We start from the raw sequence: 22,713 nt of genomic DNA on the forward strand, positions 1-22,713 counted from the left end.
AGTTTATTTTTTTAATTATCACGATGAACAAAACATAAGAAACTTTTGTTCATCACATAATTTATTTTCTGCAATACTCCAAGACCATTGGAAAAATCCTATTGGGTTTTTGTCTAGAGAACCAGGGCGATGTTAATTTCTGGGCTGGCCTACAAAAATATATCATCAGTCTATTCGGGGCACGACCATATGGGCATTCAGGGGTGCCCGCAGAATTCAAAGGTCTCTGAGTGACAGCAGCTATTTTTTTACATTTACCTGTCCTAATCAAAACTCACATAAACTGAGCACACTTATTAAGTATAGAATATGGTATGGCATATGGCATGAGCGCCTGCAGAAATTAATCTGACGGTTATACACAGAAGAGATCATTTTAAGAGTATAGAGTGGGGGGTGGGGGGGGTGGATCAATATGTACTCATGTTAAAAACTCAAAGAAGTTTTACATTGTCTAGCATTCCTTCAGCCAAACTATTACACACTTCTATAACTTGAGACTCTTCAGACCAAACGATCATGTGAGACCAATGGTACACCTGAGCAGAACAAAGGTGTTTCACATTGTAAACCCAAAAATGGAAAAAAAGCAACAAAATGTTAAAAGACATTCATCTAGCACATGTTCACATAAACAACTGCCTTTGTAAAAATGTCAAAGGTATAAGTTTACTTACCAGATTAGATGATGATAGCACATTGAAGGTTCCATCATTTCAGGTATGTTTGTCTGGCATGGAAATTTGTTATTCACACACTCGTAATAGTGTTGTCTTTCAGTATTCTCTTTTGTTGTTGTTGCATTAATTGGAATGGCACCTCCGGACATAAAAAGGCAATGACTTTGCAAACTCCTTTGTCTGACATATTGTGAAGTATCAAGACACCAGTGACACTCTACACTCCTGGAGAACACCTTAGGTTGCCAGGATACTGACTGACAACAAAATACCCCATTCAAAACCATGGCTCTTTGTTGGTGTTTTAAAGGGATAGTTCACCCAAAAATTTAAATTACCCCATTATTTACTCACCCTCAAACCATCTTAGGTATAAATATCATTCTTCTTTCAGACGGATACAATTGGAGTTATATTAAAAAGTGTCCTGACTAATCCAAGCTTTATGATGGCAATGAATGGGAGCCCAAAATTTTAACCCCCCAAAAAGTGCATCCCATTATATAAAAGTAATCCACATGGCTCTGAGGGGTTAATAAAGGCCTTCTGAAGCGAATGTGAATTTGTGTAAGAAAAATATCCATATTTAAAACTTTATCAACTAAAATAACTAGCTTCCGACAGACGGAGTGATAAGGATCACTCGCATTGCGTTAGTTCAATAATCCTGAAATGCCCTATAGTCGATTATCTCGCTGCTCCGAAGAAGACTTAAGCTTAATGCAACACACTAAAACAACTTGAATAAATATAGAAAACAGTTATAATGTTTGATTTGCTCACTAGGGTGTAATGAAGTAAAAAAGAGCACATTGTCGTAGAGCAATGCTTTATGACAGCAGAAGAAGCCATTCACCATATTGCAGCTACATCTTGACCTAAACAAGTTTTAGCCTATAATGTCACATAACATTATAAACACTTACATAGCTAACAATAAGGTTGATGATGGGGACATAATATGCTTAGTTAGTCCAACATTCTCTATAAATACTGGAAAAATGCCCTTTCAGATGCAATTTCTGTCACCTCTGCAGTGCAAAGAGTTTTTGTTGATACTAGTTTTATTAGCAAAAATCACATAGTGTAGTGTTATTCTAAGTGAATTTATTACATTTTTGAATCTGACACATATGACTAAATGTGAAAATACTCGTAATTTCTTGATTTATCGTTCAACGTGTTATTTCAGAGTTTTGATATGTTCTTGTAAATGAGCACTTTCTGTATTATATTTTATTATAATGGATATTTAATATTACCTCAACAATATTAACTTGATGCTTATTGAACCATTTTATGCAATTAACAGTCGTGGCAACATGACATCATTATGGGTGACTCATTGAATCATCCACTCAACTGATTTGTTTAAAAGCACTGATTCATTCAGTAACGAGCATTAATGGGTATATCAACAGACTTTGCTTTGGATTCATTCAGAACTGTACAAAAGTAACTGGCAATAAAATGTATATCACTAAATATGAACCTCTTGTTTATTAAACAGTTGTATAAAAGCAACCATGATGTTGGTCTGAATCAGCATCCTCTCGCTTGTTTAATATTCCTATAATATGACCGTTAAACTGCACAATTGACCATTGCAATGTGTCATGCACTTTTCATGAATTCAGATGTTTTTTTATTAAAATGGTTCAATTATGGGTAATCACTTAGCTTGTAAAAACACGATGAGAAAATAATGTTTGTCTGTAATGAAAGACAATAGCAAGAAAACAATAGGATTTCATTGTGAAGATTATCTCGCTGCTCCGAAGAAGACTGAAGCCTCGCCCTCCTCACCTCTTCTCGCTGTTGAACGTGCCTCGCAGCCTGTAATACTTCAACCATTTGCCACTCGACTAAGGGCATGGCCATCCCTGGAGTGTCAAGCTGGATTTTGGGGATAATAGAACGAGGTTACTTGCTCCTATTCGCTCGCAGACCATCCCCTCTTCATGGGTGACCTTTCATAATGTTAATTGTGAAACAAATCGTGCAAATTCACCCCAGGGATTGGTTTATATCAGTGGATCTGAAAGACGCCATACTTTCATATCCAGATAGCCCCCATCACAGACAGTTCTTGAGATTCGCGTTCGAGGGGGTGGCATACCAATATACAGTCCTTCCATTCGGACTCTCTCTAGCTCCGCATACTTTTACGAAGTGTGTAGACGCGGCTCTTTCCCCTCTGAGACAGACGGGAATCCGCATACTCAACTACCTCGACGATTGGCTGCTTATAGCCCAATTGGAACGGGAGCTATGCACCCACATATCCCAGCTCCTCAGCCATCTGGAGAAACTGGGCTTCAGGGTCAAATTTGGCAAGAGCTTACTCAAACCATTAAGGAGGTCTCTGGTCTCGCCCTCTGCACAGAATGGTGAACCATCTCCTCCTATGGGCACAGAGGAACCTGCGCTCAGTGAGGAGCAACGAAGGAGCAGACATGCTGTCACGGCGGACTGGCCCTGGGGAATGGAGACTCCTGCCCCAGGCAGTCAATGCGATATGGCGCACCTTCGGTCAGGCGGATGTGACTGAAGATAACTCCCACTGCCAGATATACTTCTGGAAGGAAATGGACGTGCTGGCTTAGAAATGACCTCGACCTTCCGCAGGTCTTCAGTCAAATCCAGGATAAAGCATGTGCAGTCCTACTGGTGGCACCATGCTGGCAGAGCCAGCCTTGGTTCAAAGAATTGGTCCAGCTACTAGCTCCGTGGCCCATACTGCTGAAAAGAGACCTTCATGATTTGGCACCCCCAACTGGAGTTGTGGAACCTGCATGTTTGGTCAGGCCTTCCCCAGGAAGTGATGAGAACGATCTCGGAAGTGAGGGCCCCCTCCACAAGGCACCTTTATGCTCAGAAATGGTCTATTTTCTCAAGCTGGTGCTTAGCTTGAAAAATAGACCCCGCCAAGTGCAAAACTGTGTCTGTTCTTACGTTTCTGCAGGAGATGCTGGACGCTGGGTGCGCCCCCTGCACATTCAAAGTATATACGTGGTGGTCATTGCGGCAAATCACACCCCGGTGGGCGGCCAATCGATTGGGAAACACAACCTGGTCATTAAGTTTCTCAGGGGAGCTAGGAGGTTGAATCCTCCCCGCTCATGTTTGGTCCCATCATGGGACCTCTCCAGGGTCCTTAGGGCCCTCCGGGACCCTCCCTTTGAGCCGCTCGAGTGAACTGACCTTCGGTCCCTCTCACTTAAGACTTCCCTCTTGCTGGATTTAGCATCAGTCAAGCGAGTTGGAAATCTGCAGGCTCTGTCAGTGTAACTTTTCTGAAGTAGCTTGCCTGGGATATAATAAACAAATGGTATCATGAGTCAACTGCTTGGATATCAAGGACAATTCACACACAGATTACTGATAATGCTTAAATGTGTATTTCTCAACTCAAACATACAAACTAGCAACAACAACAACTAGAAATGCAGTGTTTTCTAATTAGAATATTTTTTTACAAAATTAAATAACAACAACATCTTTACATTACTGCAAACTTGTTATTTTATCAATACAGCTAAATAAAATAAATAGACCAATAAATAAGAACATACAAATGTTCATGAAAATAAGATATTTAGAATTTTTTTTCTAAACAAACAGGGACATTTAGGCAGGATTATAAACTCTTTTGAAAAGGAAACTGGATATAAAAGTGTGGTTCACTTAATCAGGCGCCGGAAATTGTCGAGCACTCACGGAAAATTAAAAATATGAGATATTCCATTAATTTTAACCAATAAAAAATCGGTTGCAGCTTTCAGACACTATTATCTTCACCTTTTTATGGTTTATTTGAGGCCGTTTCAATGGTTATTTTAATGACAAATGTCGAGAGCGCATGCAGTAGTCCTAAGCTAATGTGCGAGCACAGACCACTCAACTCGCATGCAGATTTCCTTCACTCTTGCACAAAACTGGAACACGCGTTTTCAAATATTCAGTCTCGGCTCTTCTGCTCTCTGTTCATATAAAACCATAACATGTGCACGCCTAAACTCAAACTCTCTACTCTTTTTCTAGAATGATCTTCTCTCCTGGATTTAATGTTGCCAGAAGCTTTCAACCACTTGACTTTCACGATTGACAGACGAAATAACACCTTGTAGCCTACCTTTAAATTGCAAAGAAATTAGCATATGGATTCACCTTTATTTCATGAGATAGCACTTTCAAGCTGATTTTAGTCAGCCAGTTCTAAAGTTATTTTCTTATTTAATAGTTATTTTGGAGTTAAGTGCTTATTGTAAATAGGTATTTATTTAATTATTTTATTTACTGAACCGCTACTGATCATCAGATATCTCGTGACAACACTCATTGAAAGAATGTGTTTTTGTTTGGTTGGTAACATAAGGATAATTTGCAGGTGGGACCTGGGTGGGACATGTCCACACAACTTCGATATGACCTAATTAATATTGAAGTTGTGTGGACATGTCCCACCCAGGTCCCACCTGCAAATTATCCTTATGTTGCCTATGCATTTAATCAAACTCAAACCATTAAAACTATTGTTGGTTTGTTGTTCTTGTTTTTTAAATGGCCAACTGGTATTTCAAAATCCTCTTTCCAAAAAGTTCTTCTTATCACTCGAGAGGTTCTTTACCAAAAGAACAAGCATATCCACCTTTCTGGTTTCAGACAGGAGCAATAATAAAAAAGAATAATAAAAAAGACATTACCATGGTGCTAAAAGCTCTCTCTGATGCAGAGCTTGTTGCTTGTATGCACAGATATATTAACTATGCTAGTTTGCATATAGAGGAAGTTTATTTTGTGAAACTTTGGGTCTATAGGAAAGTGAGCATGTTTAGCAGGATGCCTTCATTTTTCTCATTGAGATATCTCAGAATTTATGATTTCAGTGGTTTGATCAGGTCTTTTTCCTCTTCACCCATACTGAGGTGTTCAGAAGATGCAGAGCAGACTTCACGCAAGATATACTCACATAATGTTCACCTGACAGGGCATCCCTGTAATCCTGGAGTGTGCCTTGTTCACAGATTCAAGGATCTCCAGGTCCTGCCATATGAGGGCAGTAGGAATCGAACTTTACGGTCTGTAGAGAACCTTGGACGAAACATTTTGCTACTCCAGGACTCTTGCTATCATTTTCTGAGCGGAACTCCGATATTATTGAGCAGTCTGTCACCATGATGGCATGCTCTGGGAGGTTGAGCTCTCTTTGTGCTTCCCTCAAGGCCACTCTTTTCTTCTAGCTATGGGAGACGTGGCCAACAATCTTCCCGCATATCCCAGTAGTCCTGTTTATGCATTGTGCATTATCTTTCAGAGCATTTCCTGTGAATGATAAGAATGTGAAAAAAACTAAACATATACTACAGTGACACTGCAAAACATTTAATATTCACACTCTAATTACTTGCCCAGTTTCACACTAATAGTATAAAACAGTAATACAATAATTACAACAAACAAACAAACATACAGTTTATATTCAAATCATGTCACCACTCTAAGCCTTATGAATGTTAGTGCAGTAGTTAGCAAATAGCTGTGGCAGATGTGTACTTTACATACAACCATCTCTTACAGAATTGTTTCATGCTAATAATTAACCCTATATGAAATAGGCCACTCCTAGTATGCTGTGTGGCACACAGAATTCTACATTGTATTTCAAATGATTTTATTCTTAAATTTATGGTACAACTACCCCTAAGTTATGGTTAATCGCTGTCGTCTTAAAAGTACAGTATAATAAAATATTTGCTGTAGCCTACTAACAAAAGTTGAAATCAATTTATCTTACCAATGGCCAGATGAAGTCTATGCCCAAAGCACTGGAACCTAGTCCACTGATTAATCTCCACTGCTTTGACAATGTTAGTGCTAGTCTGCTGTGATCTGACGCTCCTCACAGAGGTCCCATACAGCCAGTGCCTCTTTCAAGCCCAAGGTTATGCTCTCTCCCGTCTGGTTGTCGGGGGAAATACGATGTTTGCAGGCAGCGGCTTTTCAGTTCAAACTCCTCGTTGACAAAGTGCACAGTAGGCGGCGTTCACATATCGCGCCTAAAAACGCATAGAAAACGCTAGGCGCGCCGCGTTCTCCTTTTTCCAAAGCGCTCGGGTGGTTGCGCTTCGGAGGCGTCTGTCGTTGCTAAGCTTGGTTCTTGTCACGTGACATGCGGTGCGCTTGCGGCATTCTGAAAAGTTGAGATGTTTTTATCTCGATGCGGCGCGGACGCGCTTGGAAAAAACGAGCGCGTCGCACCGCGACCGCGTCGCTTCCATTATGAGCGCGCATACCGCGCGCCTACATTTGAAATAACGAACTTGCGCGCGCAAAAGACGCGATATGTGAACAGGCCCTAAGGCTTCAGTAGTCCTGCTTGACCACAGGTGGTTGAAAAGAACGTCACCGTAGCTATTTCCAGTTTAACCTTGCCACCTCAGCCAATTAAATTTTTGTGTTTAGATGTGCTTCAGACTCCAGCTCACACAGAAGCGCTCCCAGAGGGACCAGCACCATTAACCTCCCTCCTTTCCAATGAGTCGAGCCTTTAGCAAGATGGACGCCAGTCAGATCGTACGTGAATAAATGAGTGCAGCTCTGTGGCAACTTGGGGAAGAGTCTCTCGTGGATGTCTGCTGGTATCTGAAATGTGATGGTCTGGACAGTGCAGCAGGGCACGGAGGGCACTCATCAAGGTGGCATAGTGTGCATTGGATGAGCTTGAGGAGAAACTAGTGAGCGATGAAGTTAAACAGTACTGTGCTGATTGATTAACATGAATTGAAAGACAAAATAAAAGGTGTCGCTCCAAAAGAAGGACTGGGAAAATATTTCTCACCACACACCTTTTCTTCTAAAGACTAAAGATTCCCCCCTCAAGAGCCAACCAGAGCCAGCTCGCCCATTGTAACATTGCAAAGGGAGTTTAAAATCTGTGGGCAAATTGGGCCGAGTGGTCAGAGGGATAAATTGGTGTATCTCAGTTTAGTATGCCAGATTGAGCTGGGAATAGAAAAAGGGAACACACAGACTGAAGTAGTCGAGGCTGTAATCAGGGCTGTCAGTCCAGGGCTGCTTTTAAGAGACATGTTAGAGATCAAGTGTCGGCTGACCCTCAGTGCACTCCTCACCATCTTGAAATGCCACTATCGGGTAGATAGCTCCACAGAACTTTATGGAAAGCAGCCAATGAGGACACAGATGAACAGTAAAGCAGAGCCATCATTCAGCACAAGTTCCTCCTCTCGATAGAAACTGGACTGTGGAGTCAATCAGTGAAGTTCCAAATCACCCTACCTCAGCGATGTGTGCATAACAGATGAAGAAATTATACAGAAAGTGGATGAGGCAGCAAAGGTAGATATTGAGAAAAATTCCTAAAAATTGAGAGAAAGCCTCTAAACCTAAGGAGTCCCAATCAACAGTGGCAATTAAAAAAGGGGATTGAGATTTAAGTCTGACAGCATGAACGTGCAGCAGATGTTGGAAGAGCTTTGCAAGGAGATGCAGCAGATGTTTCTGGCTGTAATGGAGACAAGTCCCCGCCCTCTTGGAATATTGCAGAGAGTGAAAGGCTGCAAATAGTGCGAGGAAGAGGGAACGGGTGGAAACTGTTCGCACTGTTTTAAATGTGGGCAGGATCAAGTGACCCCATCATCGGCTACAATGTAATTGAGGCCATCATTAACAGAAATGAGGGAAAGACTAAAGGTGAAAGAAAGCAGTTGGCACACAAAGTGAGAAAAGCCTTCGCAATAACAGTGAAAACTGCTCACCGTGTGGTCAAGTTGATGCAGAATGGTGATTCAGATTCAGAGACTGGTGTAGTTCGTAGTCGTACTGGCAGAAAAAGTGTGCCCTTACCAGCTAACCAAGTCACCACTCTCTATATAAGAGCCCAAGGCCAACACATGTTCTTTTAACCTGACAAGCTTAATCCTCCACCAGAAGGTAGGGATGGGCAATATATCGATATATTTTTTAATGTGATATGGAATTAGACCATATCGCATATATCGATATAGTTAAAATTTGCACTGTGATCCTTGCTCCAAGCAAGCTGCTGACCCGGAGCTCTCTGCACTGCTCCCCGCGCCACCGCCACCGCCCCTCCTCTTTCATGCACAGAGGGGGTTGTGGCAGGAACATACACTCAGCCACTCTTCAACAAACATGGAAGAAGCAACAACGTCTGCGGAGCGTGCGTGCAGAGTTGGAATTGGTTAGTAAAAGAAAAAGCAGTGGCTCAGTAATTTGGAGATGGTTCGGATTCAAAGTATCAGATGAGCAACAAAATCACATTATATTGTAGGGAGTGCCATAAACAAGTTAACGGCCGGATGCTGTTGACAGGCTAATGTTTCTCGCACAAAATCTTTAAACGAAGGAGGACACGCTTGTCTGTCTTCTAATGTCTACCTCAAGACAGCATTACTGTTTATCAAAGTAAAAAAAGAGGTGGGAAATTTTTATTGAGTTGATAGTCTGTTTCTTGTGCAACTGGTTGAGACTGTTCAGATAAGAAATTGAGTTAACAAAAAGGAAAAGGTAAAAATTCTTAAACTTAGCACTTTATTTTGTTCTTTCTTTATATATAAATGCTGCCCTACTAGGGTTTGTCATATTTTATTCTTTTGTAATGTTCGTTATTTGCATCTGTGGATTTGTTAGAAAGGAGAAGAAAATCTGTAATTTGATTTTAATAAGCCATTTATAGTTGTCAAACTAAAACAAAATTGATATTGTACTTTTCTCATATAAATATATTTATTTCAGAAAAAGATTGGCCTATTTTATTTTATAGGCTATTTTTATTTAAGATATTTTTTTTATCTAAATGTGCACCTTATGGAGCTTTTGATTGTTATTTGAACAGCTGAGTATTTAATTATGAACCAGGTGAAGAAACCTGTTTATTATTTATTAATTTGATTTTGCAACTGTTCACTGAAATAGCCGGTTTCAATAAAACTACTTGTGACATGTCATGTTTGGCTTTGACTTTGACTGAACATTTCACTTTGCGGAAAAAATATTGGGATATATATCGTATATCGATATTCAGCCTAAATATATTGGGATATTACTTTTGGTCCATATCGCCCAGCCCTACCAGAAGGCGGGATCTACAATCATGTACTGGTGCAGCCAGATCCCAGAAAGGAAAGTGCCATACATACCTGTGACCACAACCGATCAAGACGCTTTGGCTTCATTTTTCAGGACTTGTGTGGCACGCTTGGTCTGTACCGTCGGTGATTGGATACCTGAAACCCATCAAGGCTGTATACACAGCACCAGTGCAAACGAAAGAGAACGAGACGACAGCTGAAATGAAGGACAATGATAAACTGAATGATTTTTGGTCTCAACGTAGCTATATACGTGACAGAATAATACACTAGCCTGTAGTTAAGGCTGTGCAGAAACTTGTGAATGATGCCCTTACAGTTGTGCCTTCACTGCTTTGTGACGTCATTGTATGTTCCGGGAAAACTTAAGTTGTATGGTCAGTGTTGGTCACAGTGCCTTTTAATTGCTGTTTTTGATCTTCTGCTGCCATGTGATATTCTGCCCCTTGATCAGCCACCAGCAGAGATTTGTCAGCCACAGAAAGAACCAAGCCACAGTGACAGCATCACCAGCAGCCGATTGACACCTACAACCTCAGAGGCCTGAGCATGGTGAATCAAAGGAGATCAGGTGTAGACAGCGATCCCAGAGACTGAGACATCAGCATGTTGTACTATGACACCGTGTCCTATACTACACGCGATGCGACGCTGCGACACGCGATAAAAGGTATCTTTTCCATGTTAATCAGAGTTTTTGTCCTAACCAGCCACGACATGCGACAATTCTATTTTAGAAACGGCTTCTATTTTTCTGCGACTTCGCTCTGGAACAACAAACACAATGTGTGGCAATGATAATCTCAGGTACTGTTTATGTGCTTTATTTAATGTTAAAAGCGTGTAATGTAATTTAGTGCTCTCAGCTTTATAGCTAAAAGCAACAATGGATAATTCACATTTCTTGAAATTAAACAAATGGAAACAAGAACGTTTAAACTGTGAACAAACAAAGTGTATTATTTGACAAAGATTTTAGTAACTCAGTAGCCTGTATTTGTATAATGTTTAAATGGTGTAATATTTGTGAATTTGATTATGTAGCTTACTTATCCATTTTCTTTGCCATTGCCGTCAAGATTACTCTCTGGTTCTGTGCGTAGGCCTATGTGCACCATAGACTGTAAAGGTGTGCACATGCTGCGAGACTCCGCCCACACGCTGTTCTGATTGGCTGTGGGTTTTGATTGATTGTTACGCATCTCGCAGTCGCTTCGCGTTTAGTGTGGAGTCTGTGGACAGACAAATTATTTGTCGTTGGAATCTTATCGCATCGCATCTGGTTAGGACAAGGTGTGATACATTGAGTCAGCCGTCCTTGGTACAAAGAAACTGTAAGGTAACAGAAAGTAACACAGACCAAAGTTTACTGGAGGCTGAGGTCACGGTGTTCAAAAGAAATGCTTTACATGTTCATGAAAATGTCAGGAGGAGACATTTAATTTTGTGGAAGGGAGTGTAGCCCTGAGTTTTTATTGACGGCTTAAAAGAGATATTGCCCCCTTTAAATTTTGAACTGGCTAATCTGAAAATAAGGAAACTATTTGCTAATAATATTGTTGTGATTGTATATCTAAGAGTGTTATTTTTGTTCAACTCAGCTTCACCAGCAGAGGGCACCCTAAGCATTAGCCTGCCCTACTCTATGCAGGATTGGCCACTGATGCTGTAAGAGTGGAAATAGCGTTCTGCACGTGATGTGTGAGTTCAGCAATAGGCTACACAATATTGAGTGTTACCCGATCTAACCTGTCTTTTTCATATTTCTTACAGAAGTAAACGTGTTGCACCAAGGATGAACACCGCCTCATTCTTAAAAAGTGTAGGCTACAATAAACTAGTGATGGGCAGATTGAGGCTTCGTGAAACAATGAAACAGTTGAAGCAAATGTGCCATATCGTGTCGAGGCTTCGAAACAATCCGACACCCGTCTCAGCGGTGACACCTAGTGGTCACTTGCCGGTGTTGATCTGAAACAACCTTGACAAGGAGCCATTAAAAAATGTGTTGTTTTTTATTATTGTATTTTTTTAATATGTGAAGCTTGTAACCTGTAGGCTCCTCACTGTGCATAATGTTATTTTGGTCATGAAAAATGAATATTAATTAAAGAAATTAATTAAATGTCTCACTTTTTTATAGATTTTTATTAAAAAATATTAATTTCTCTGCTGTGGAAGGACTTAGCCTACTTCTTTTTTTACAGATAATTTCTCCAGCCTTTGAAAAAATCCTCTCACAAGGGACACTTGTTGCTGGCATACAAAGATATTTTTTAGCAAGGACATACAAATGAGGAAAGATTACTGCTCTCTCTTTCCAGTAAGTTAGGGGATCATGAGTTCTGGCCAAAAACGTATTGTTGAGGTATTTTTTCACTTCCACTGTGGCATCAGCTGTATAGCATTGTGTATCATCTGGGTTTCACGGATACGATTATCAAAAAGTTCCCATAAACTGTCCTGTGTTGATGTTGTTGATGATGATGATGATGGGCCTGATGTTGACATTTGTGGCTCGGAATGAAAATGAAAACAGCAGTTAGTAACAAATCCTAAACTGACTGCATATATGAAGTATAAATTACATGAATCATATTATATTATATTCACAGTGAAGCTCATTTTAACATGATTGACAGTTGTGATTGGGACGTTAGGTTGTAGGGCTTAGGTTGACACAGGCCTATGGACTTTCTAAAAAGTGTCCCAACAGTTTGTACTTATATTTCAATTATAATTATATTTCAAACAGTGCATACCTTGCTTAGATGGCCCAGCAGTGTCAGCAGCAGGCCTAGGTACAGGGGGAATGCCATCCTCTGCACTCTGCAAAATGGCAGGATGAGTGCATGGATGATGTATTGTTGCAGTAGGCTAGATGCCGATCACAATACACACATCTCACTTTATTTGGGGTTTCTAAACGGAAATGCTCCCACACCACAGGTGTACGGCATCTCTTCTGTGGAGCCTCCACTTTATATATCTATCCAAATCTATCTATGTATCTATCTATATGAATCTATCTATGTATCTAGATATGTATCTATAATCTATCTACAGTGGTGGTCAAAATTGATGGCACCCCTGATAAATATGATAAAAAATAAATCTGCATTGTTTATCCTTTTGATCTTTCCTTCAAAAAATGTGCAAAAATCGAACCTTTCATTGAAGTAAAAGAATTGAAATTGGGGGTTAAATCACATTATGAAATAAATGTTTTTCTCCAAAACACGCTGGCCATAATTGTTGGCACCCCTAGAATTTTTTATGAGAAAAATATCTCTGAAGTATATTCCCATTAATATTTACCTTTTTTAGCACACCAGGGTGACGGAACATGAAATTGTCCAGCTATGATTTCTTGTTTCACAGGAGTTTAAATATGAGGAAACACAAAGGCCAAATTCCCTGAATCATCCTTCACAATGAGTAAAACCAAAGAATATAGTTCTGATGTGCAGCAAAAGATTGTTGAGCATCACAAAATAGAAAGTGGCTGTAAGAAAATATCTAAAGAATTGAAAATCCCTATTTTGACCATCAGGGCAATAATTAAGAAGTTATAATCAACTAAAGATGTTACGAATCTGCCTGGAAGACGGTGAGGAGGAAAGTTTGAATGGCCAAAGACTCTCCAAGGATCACAGATGGAGAATTGCAGAGATTACTTGAGTCTTGGGGGTCAGAAAGCCTAAAAAACAACCCCTACATGTTGTTTGGGTGGGTTTCAAGAAAAATCCTCCTCGCTCCTCCAAAAATAAACTCCAGCATATTCAGTTGTCAGACATGACTGGATCTTAAAAAGGGACCGGATTCTATGGTCAGATAAAACGAAAAAAAGGGCTTTTTGGCAGCAAACCCAGCAGATATGTTTGGTGCAAACAGGGATGAAGAGTACCCCATGCCTACGGTTAAATATACTGCTGGATCTTATATGTTGTGGGCCTATTTATTTGCTGGAGGTCCTGGACATCTTGTTCAGATACATGGTATTATGGATTCTAGCAAATACAAACAGATAAAAAATCAAAACCTGACTGCCTCAGCTAGAAATCTTATAATGGGCCGTGGTTGGATCTTCCATCAGGACAACGGTCCAAAACAAACATCAAAATCAACACAAAAATGTGTAACTGAGCACAAAATGAAGCTTCTGCCATGACCGTCCCAGTTCCCTGACCTGATGAGTGGAGTGAACTGAAGAGAAGAAGCACCAACATGAACTTGTGAATCTGAAGGATCTGGAGCGATTCATTACGGAGGAATGGTCTCTGATCTCTTGTCAGGTGTTCTCCAAACTCATCAGGCATTATAGAAGAAAACGTACTCGGTTACTAACGTAACCTCTGTTCTCTCTAGAGAGGGAACGAGTATTGCGTAAGCTAGCTTACGCTGCGGGAAAGTCTCCTTTCACGAGATACTGAAGCCAAAAATTATCCTAATTTTTAAACTTTGTCAACGCAGTGCGGCAGCCTGCAGACCTAGGGCAAGCGAGTCGCGTGCCCATTGGCTGCTCTGCGGCAACTGCAGCAGCCTATGGCTGAGCCTTGCGCGTGACGTCACGTCCAATGAGCGCGCTTGGCGCGCTTAGTGCGTCACAGCCCGTCATTAGGGGTGTGGCTTAGAGTATATAAGCAAGGAACAGAGGCTGCTTCGCTGGTTTCTGTCGCATGAAGCGAAAATGAGCTCGTGGCGAGAGCACGGCGGGTTACGCAATACTCGTTCCCTCTCTAGAGAGAACAGAGGTTACGTTAGTAACCGAGTACGTTCTCTTACGAGAGGTTCTCTCGTATTGCGTAAGCTAGCTTACGCTGCGGGAACACCTTTGTCAACGCCGTGCGCGCGCCCAGCATCCTGAATGAATCCCGTGGGAAGCCCAGGGAACGCGAAACGGAGCTGGGCGGCCAGATACCACAGTACACAAGCACATAATATGGGGCAGGGAGCGGCACAGCCGGTCCAACTAACACTTCCATACAGTGTAGCTCAACCAGTAGAGCTAAATCAGCAGCGTAGCCCGCGCACAGACAGTGGGCTGGCTTACGCGAGACTTAGACTGATAGCACTTTGGCCTGCAAAGCGGGAACATCCAGGTTGTAAAACCTAACAAATGTGGAGGGGGAGGCCCAGCCCGCCGCTGCACAAATGTCATGAATGGGAATCCCACTGGACCACGCCCACGATGAGGCCATGCCTCTGGTGGAGTGTGCCCGAATGCCCAAGGGGCACTGCAGGTTTTTAGATGCGTAAGCAGCTGCGATAGCATCGACTATCCATCTGGACAGAGTGTGCTTCGAGGCGGCGAGACCCTTGGTGCGCCCACCAAACGAAACAAAAAGCTGCTCTGAACGCCTGAAGGCGGCGGAGCGCGAAATATAGCTTCTCAGCGCCCGAACTGGGCAGAGGAGGTGACTATCTGCCTCGCAGCCAGTAATCGGCAGGGCTGAAAGGGAAATGACCTGCGCTCTGAAGGGAGTGCCCAAAATTTTTGGGACGTACCCATGCCTCGGTCTGAGAATAACTTTAGAGTCATTAGGTCCGAACTCGAGGCACGCAGCGTTAGTGGATAACGCGTGAAGGTCTCCCACACGTTTTACTGAAGACAGTGCTATCAGAAAAACGGTTTTGAGCGTGAGGTATTTCATATCCACAGTTTCTAAGGGTTCAAAGGGATGTGCTTTCAGTGCGTCTAAGGCCAGTGAAAGATCCCACATAGGAACCGAAGGGGGTCGCGGGGGGTTCATCCTCCTCGCTCCTCTAAGGAAGCGGATGACCAACTCGTTCCTTCCTAATGCGCGGCCCGGCTCTGACACAGAGAGCGCTGAAATGGCCGCGACATAGACTTTGAGCGTGGAGGGGGACCTGCCCGCGTCCAGTAGCTCTTGAAGGAAACACAATACTTGTGAGACCCCACATGTCTGTGGATTGAGCCCTTTGGTAGTGCACCATTTGTTAAACACAGACCATTTAGACGTGTAGAGCCGCCTCGTGGAGGGGGCTCTAGATTGTATGATCGTGTTCATCACCCCTTCTGGTAGATCAGCATGTAGTTGTTGAGGCTCCACGCATGCAGAGACCAGTGCTCTGGGTGGGGATGCCAAATCGAGCCGCGGGCTTGAGAGAGAAGGTCTCTCCGCACCGGAATCGGCCAGGGGGCTGAGTCTGCCAATTGTATGAGTTCCGGGAACCAAGCTTGGTTCTCCCAGAACGGGGCTATGAGGAGCACTGTGTGGCGCGCTTTCCTGACTCTCTCGATGACCTGAGGCAGCAGAGAGACTGGCGGAAACGCATATAGCGGGCCGCTGGGCCAAGACTGGGCCAGCGCGTCCTCGCTCTTTGAAAAGAACGCTGGGCAGTGTGCGTTGTCTATTGACGCAAAGAGGTCGACTTTCGCTCTGCCAAAGCGGCGCCACAGCGACCGGACTGTTTGAGGGTGTAGAGACCACTCCCCAGGGGGAACGTTGTCCCTGGACAGTCTGTCGGGGCCCTCGTTCAGATGGCCAGGCACATGCGATGCTCTCAGAGAGCGCAGAGAGTGCTGAGCCCATACGAGGAGGCGTTCCGTCAGGGCGCAGAGTTGCTTTGATCTGACACCGCCCTGGCGGTTCACATAGGCCACTACTGAAGTGTTGTCCGTGCGGACTAGAACATGGTGACCACGGAGGAAAGGGAGGAAGTGCATGAGCGCTTTCTCGACCGCGAGCATCTCTAGACAGTTTATGTGTAGGAGATTCTCCTGGTCTGACCAGTGGCCAAAGACCGGTCTGCCTTCGAAGAGCGCTCCCCAACCTAGGTTGGACGCGTCTGTAGAGACAACTTTCCGGTGTGAGACCACTCCCATATTCACTCCCGTGTGATACCATTCGGCTGCTAGCCAGGGCTGCAGGGCTGAGACACAGACCTGAGTCACTCTGATTAGCGAGCCGCCGGTCGCCCAGGCTCGATGGGATACGCGCGTTCTCAGCCAGCGTTGAAGCGGGCGCATGCGCAGTAAACCCAACTGAAGCACTGCTGCAGCTGAGGCCATATGCCCCAGAATGCGCTGAAATGCCTTCAGGGGAACCCGGTTGCCTTCTTTGAAGGATGCAGCGAGGCGCTGGATGCGGCGCGCGCGCTGCTCCGTCAATCTGGCCGTCATCGCCACCGAGTCCAGTTCTATTCCGAGAAAGGAAATCGACTGCCGGGGCGAGAGCGAGCTCTTTGTCCAGTTGACCGCTAGACCCAAAACCTCCAGGTGGTCGAGTAGCGCTGTTCTGTGAGACACAAGTTCTGTCTCTGACTGCGCTAGAACGAGCCAATCGTCCAAGTAGTTCAGGATTCGCATTCCCTGACTCCTCAGGGGAGCGAGAGCCGTGTCCATGCATTTCGTAAATGTACGGGGTGCTAAAGACAGGCCGAACGGCAGGACTGTGTATTGATAAGCTCGACCGTCGAAGGCGAATCTCAAAAATGGCCTGTGACGGGGAGTTATCTGGATCTGGAAATAAGCGTCCTTCAGATCGAGAGAGATAAACCAGTCTCCTGGGCGAATTTGCGCGAGGATCTGTCTGGTTGTAATCATCCTGAACGGCCGTCTCATGAGGGCTTTGTTCAGATGTCTCAGATCTAAAATAGGTCTTAATGCTCCGTCCTTCTTGGGAACGAGGAAGTAACGGCTGTAAAAGCCTGACTCGCTCAGAGAAGGATGCACCTGTTCTATGGCCCCTTTTCGCAGCAGCTTTGTTATCTCTGCTTGAAGCAGATGTGCTGTTTCCAAACTCACTTTCGTTTCCGTCTGCGCTAGAAAGCGCGGAGGGCGACGAGCAAATTGGAGCGAATAACCGTGTCTTATGGTGTTGAGCACCCATTCTGACGCGCCCTGAATAGCCTCCCATGCTTTTGCATGCATAGCTAGGGGTCGAATGGTCTCTGGGTTCAGATCGCCGCGTTGCGCGGGATGGGGAACCTGTATCAGAGAAGACGGGGCGGCGCGCGCGCCGCCGATGCTCGGACACGAGGGCAGAAGAACAGGGCTGGCCGACTGTGCAGAATTTAGTAGCTCGATCTTGGACGATGGAGCGTGAACTGCTGTCAAACAACCCAGGCGCGAGGGCGGCGTGGGGATTATGGTGTCTGAAAGTGGGCGCGCGTGCTCGTGAGCTGGCGCGGGATATGCACTTATGACACGGCCAGTGTTTGGGGGCTTTATGAGGTTTGCAACCTGTCTGGCAGAGCGGGCAGTGGGCAGGTGTGAGCACAGGGCTGTGGGCACATTTCCTACACTTGATGCTCGAGCGGAAAGTTTCCGCTTTAAGAGATAGCGCTCTGGACGCGTTGCCATGGGAACCTGGTCTGTGTGAGGCAGTGAGCACACGGGAGTGGGCACTTTTTCTACACTTAAAACCCCTGCGGCTTGAGCCGTAGCAATTTGAGGTAACTGAGTGACAGAGCGAGCAGCGAGTAGTTGTGAGCACGGAAGTGTGGGCACTTTTACTACATTTAGTGCTCGAGCGGTGAGAGGCCGCTTTATGAGAGAGCGCTCTGGGCGCGTTACCATGGGGATTGCACTTGTGTGAAGCAGTGAGCACATGGGTGTGGGCACATTTTCTACACTTAAAGCACTTATACTCTTTTTTTTTTGAGATTTATCTGGGTCGCCGTGAAAACGGCGTTTGTGTGCAGGCGAGCGAGTGTAATTACTGGCTCGTTGGCTGCGGTGTGTGCTGCTGCAGTAGCCTGAACATAGGGGACTGACAGAGCTGTGCGTTTTGATGGCGGTCCGGCCGTAGCGGGACTCAACCATCTTTTCCTCCTTGCGGATGCTAGGAGGACTTCGCGGGCTCGGGCTTCAACGCGATCTTGGACCGCGGGCCCCGTGGGGGCGGCGGTCTGTGACGGTTGGTCGAGCGCGACCTGGGGCGATTGCCCTGGCGCCGCTGCGAAGCGTTGGGGGGCCTGGAAGAGCGCTGGTTAGAGCTGCGCACAGGAGGCTGAGTTTGAGGGCGGCCTGTGGCTGAGCTCGAACGGCGGGGCAGGAAGAGGTCCATCGCCTGCGACGCCTTCTGTACCTCAGAGAACCGATCCACAATTCCGCTGACCGCAGGGCCAAAGAGGCCGGTGGGCGAGAGTGGTGCGTTCAGAAACACAGCGCGCTCTGACTCACTCATGTCCGCGAGCGTCAACCATAGATGTCTGTCGATGACGGTGAGCGCGGCCATGGATCTGCCGATGGCTTGAGCAGCGGTCTTGGTAGCGCGCAGCGCGAGATCCGTAGCGCTGCGGAGATCGGTAAAGGCAGACTGATCCGAGCCCTTCTCGTCCAGTTCACGGAGGAGGTCGGCTTGAAGGATCTGAAGAATAGCCATTGAGTGCAGGGCGGAAGCAGCCTGGCCGGAGGCGGCGAAAGCGCGGCCGGCGAGAGCTGAGGTGGTCCTGCAGGCTTTAGACGGCAGGGCAGACTTTGAGCGCCATCTAGCAGACGGCGGGCAAAGGTGCGTTGCCACAGCATCCTCAACGGCGGGGATGCCGTTATAGCCGTTCTCGGCGGCTCCGTCCACCTGGGAGAGAGCCGAGGAGACTGGCGAGCGGAGTCTGGTGGAGAACGGAGCGTTCCAGGACTTAGAGAGCTCGGCGTGGAGCTCAGGCAGGAAGGGTGCTGACCTAGAGGCAGGCGCAGGGCGGCGGCTAGGCAGAAAAAACCCGTCAAGGCGATTGGGCTCCGGCTCCTTAGGTGGAGACCAATCCAGTCCCATTCTCTCGACCGCTAAAGTGAGGAGGCGGAGAAGCTCTGCGTCAACACTAGCGCGGGTTCGAGAAGACTCCAGAGTAGAGGGGGCGGAGCGGTGAGAGCCCGACCACTCCTCGCTGTCAGACGCGAGCAGAGAGCAGCTGTCAGCGGCATCATCTGCATCATCCCCCAGGGCGACGGCAGTGCGGGCAGTGGCCGGCCGCTGCGCGTCGGAGAAGGGTGGGGGGGAAGGAGAGAGCGAGGCTCGCGGGAGGGGTTCCGGCGAGCGCTCAGCTGTAGCGTCCAGTTCCGGCGGCCTTTGAGAGCGACGTTTTTTCTTTCGTGGCCCGGAAGAAGCGGCCGGAGAAGATGGAGTGTCTTCGAATTTAGCGAGTCGAGCCCGTATGGTCGACATCGGTAAATCTTCACACTGTTCGCAGCCGCCCTCGGAGAGAGCGCGAACAGCGTGGTCAAAACCCAGGCAGAGAGCGCACAGCACGTGGCGGTCTCCGTCGCTGAGCGAGGCTCTGCACGAGCCACAGGATGTGCGAGGCATTTGAAACAACGCCTCGCGCTCTTTTAGATGCAAGTGTGTCGCGGCGGACACACACACACACACAAAACAGAGCAGAAAAGGATATAAGGCCGGATGGCGCAGCAGGCAGGGAAGGCTGAAGGCGGCGAGCGGCCGGCGTCCTCAGGCTGAGATCCTCGGCGTGCTGGTCGCTGGATTCAACGGCGGCTTCCTCGGAGATCAGCGATGCGAAGAGCTTCGCTGAAGAGACAGAAATCAGCGAAGCAGCCTCTGTTCCTTGCTTATATACTCTAAGCCACACCCCTAATGACGGGCTGTGACGCACTAAGCGCGCCAAGCGCGCTCATTGGACGTGACGTCACGCGCAAGGCTCAGCCATAGGCTGCTGCAGTTGCCGCAGAGCAGCCAATGGGCACGCGACTCGCTTGCCCTAGGTCTGCAGGCTGCCGCACTGCGTTGACAAAGTTTAAAAATTAGGATAATTTTTGGCTTCAGTATCTCGTGAAAGGAGACTTTCCCGCAGCGTAAGCTAGCTTACGCAATACGAGAGAACCTCTCGTAAGAGAACTCAGATATGTTAGCAAAAGGAGGTTGCAAAAAGTATTTAATAACAGGGTGCCAACAATTATGGCCAGCGTGTTTTCGAGAAAAACATTTATTTTATAATGTGATTTACCCCCTACTTTCAATTATTTTACTTCAATGAAAGGTTAGATTTTTGTGATTTTTTTGAATGAAAGATCAAAAGGATAAACAATGCAGATTTATTTTTTACAGCCATTTGTTATCATATTTATCAGGGGTGCCATCAATTTTGACCACCACTGTATGTATCTAGATATGTACCTAGATATGTATCTAGATATAATCTATCTATGTATCTATATATGTATCTGTATTTATGTATCTATAATCTATATATCTATTAATCTAGCTGTCTATATATATTATTTATATCTATGTATCTATTAATGTGTCACTATATGTATACTCTGTCTCTAGCCTATCAGTCAATGTGTTGTGTAAATTTAAATGTAAGCTTAAATAGCCTATAACTAATCAAATCGCACTATGTCACTATATCATCAAAATCTATCTCAAAATCAAACTCCTCTCACAAAAACCCACGAGGTCAATATGCGTTGATTTCACTTTTATACAGATGTGCGATTGTGTGGTCTGTACCCGACCGTTGCTGCGTTCCAGTCCAAAACTGTCATGCCCTTCACTCGCAAACTTCCCTCCGTCTCGTTCACTCGGATGTACGTCATTGCGAGTGCCCACTACTGGCGGAAACTGCAATGGGCTGAACTGGAACGTCCTAAGCCCTTGATCACTTGGAATCAGCTGTGGAGTTGATTTATTATTTACATTTTTTTTTCCTTTAAGAATTTGTTTAATGCAGCATCCAAATGTTTATGTGTGTTTGGGTTGTTTTAAACAAACAATATATATAATTAATATATCATAGAGTTGTCTGTTGTGGTGGTGATTAGATGAGATATGTGGTGACGTCACAATCGTACTGCATTGTGGGACATATAGGTGCCTGAAGTGTACATTTGAAGCAGACTCGCTCCCTCGGTCAAAATCGAGGGAACGAGGGTCTGTCCATATAAACTTCCCTCGTCCACTTCACAAAGTGGAACGCACTTCAAAATGGCGGCAGGGATTCCCCCGAGGGGAAGTGCTTAGGGAAGTTCGCAAGTGCGTGTCTAAAAGTGGACTGGAACGCAGCACGTGTCAATCAAACGCTGATTCGGCGGACCACACCTGATGCAACACTAGTAGAGGCTTCGTTTGGCCATAGTCACGTGACATGGGTGTTTTGAACAAGCGGCAACCTCCCAACCTCCCCGTCTCTCTCTTGTTGAAACCAACACGGAAGTGAGTTAAACTGCAATTCATTGACTGGCCGCTTGAGGCTGGCTGCAGAAGTGAGTCAAATCTGTATCTCCCCCATGTTAAAATTACCAACATTACAGCAGAAAAAAGCATGTTTACAGCCTGGATCTCTATGTGGCTTTGGTCTATACTAGTCGGGGAGCCAAAGTCTCAAAAATGGGTTGAACCTGACATGGTCTGTCGTACTTTTTATTTGTGTTTTTTCTGTTAACTTTAAAAAATTGTGGCCATTTTAGTGTATGCACCCTTTATTTTTTATCAGAAAAATGTGAAAAATTATTTTTTCCCTCAAATCCTCAGTGGGTTTGGTAGGCTGTCAATAAATTCATTCCAGATACAAAGAACACATTTGCTGACAACATCCACTGAAAAAATAACTCTTAAAACACATTTCTACATGATTTTGCATCAATTTAATGCAAAAAATTAGGCGTTTTCTCACTTTTTTCCAATATTTTCATCTTTACTTCATTGGCAATCAACTATTCCCCCAAGTTATGACATCAGTCAATATGTCATTCTTTTCACCAAACAGTATACTCATTCCACAGAAAAAATCATAAAAATCCAACCAAAATCAATGGATCTGTGATGATTTCACTAATAGTTGATCAGCAGGCTCAGAACCTCAATAGAATTGTAGGCTACTCTCAAAATTCCGAAAGACATGTAGTCCATGAGCCAGGGGGGTTGATCGGTATCATCGGGGGGAAAAATGCTATCATTGTTATTTGGCAAGGTATA

General features: G+C 45.0%; 1 protein-coding gene across 1 annotated transcript in view; it reads right to left on the minus strand.

The window, feature by feature from the left end:
* LOC311292396 (phospholipid scramblase 1) overlaps positions 1–2,561 on the minus strand; it is a gene marked incomplete at both ends in the record, with an annotated part of 11,462 nt that extends 8,901 nt beyond the window's left edge. Inside the window, 1 exon segment of the mRNA XM_084412060.1 lies at positions 2,487–2,561. Within this exon segment, the coding sequence (XP_084268186.1) occupies positions 2,487–2,561 (75 nt within the window).
* Between the last annotated feature and the right edge of the window lie 20,152 nt (positions 2,562–22,713).

The sequence above is a fragment of the Rutilus rutilus genome (assembly GCF_951802725.1).
Source record: "Rutilus rutilus genome assembly, chromosome: 6".
Lineage (NCBI taxonomy): Eukaryota > Metazoa > Chordata > Actinopteri > Cypriniformes > Leuciscidae > Rutilus > Rutilus rutilus.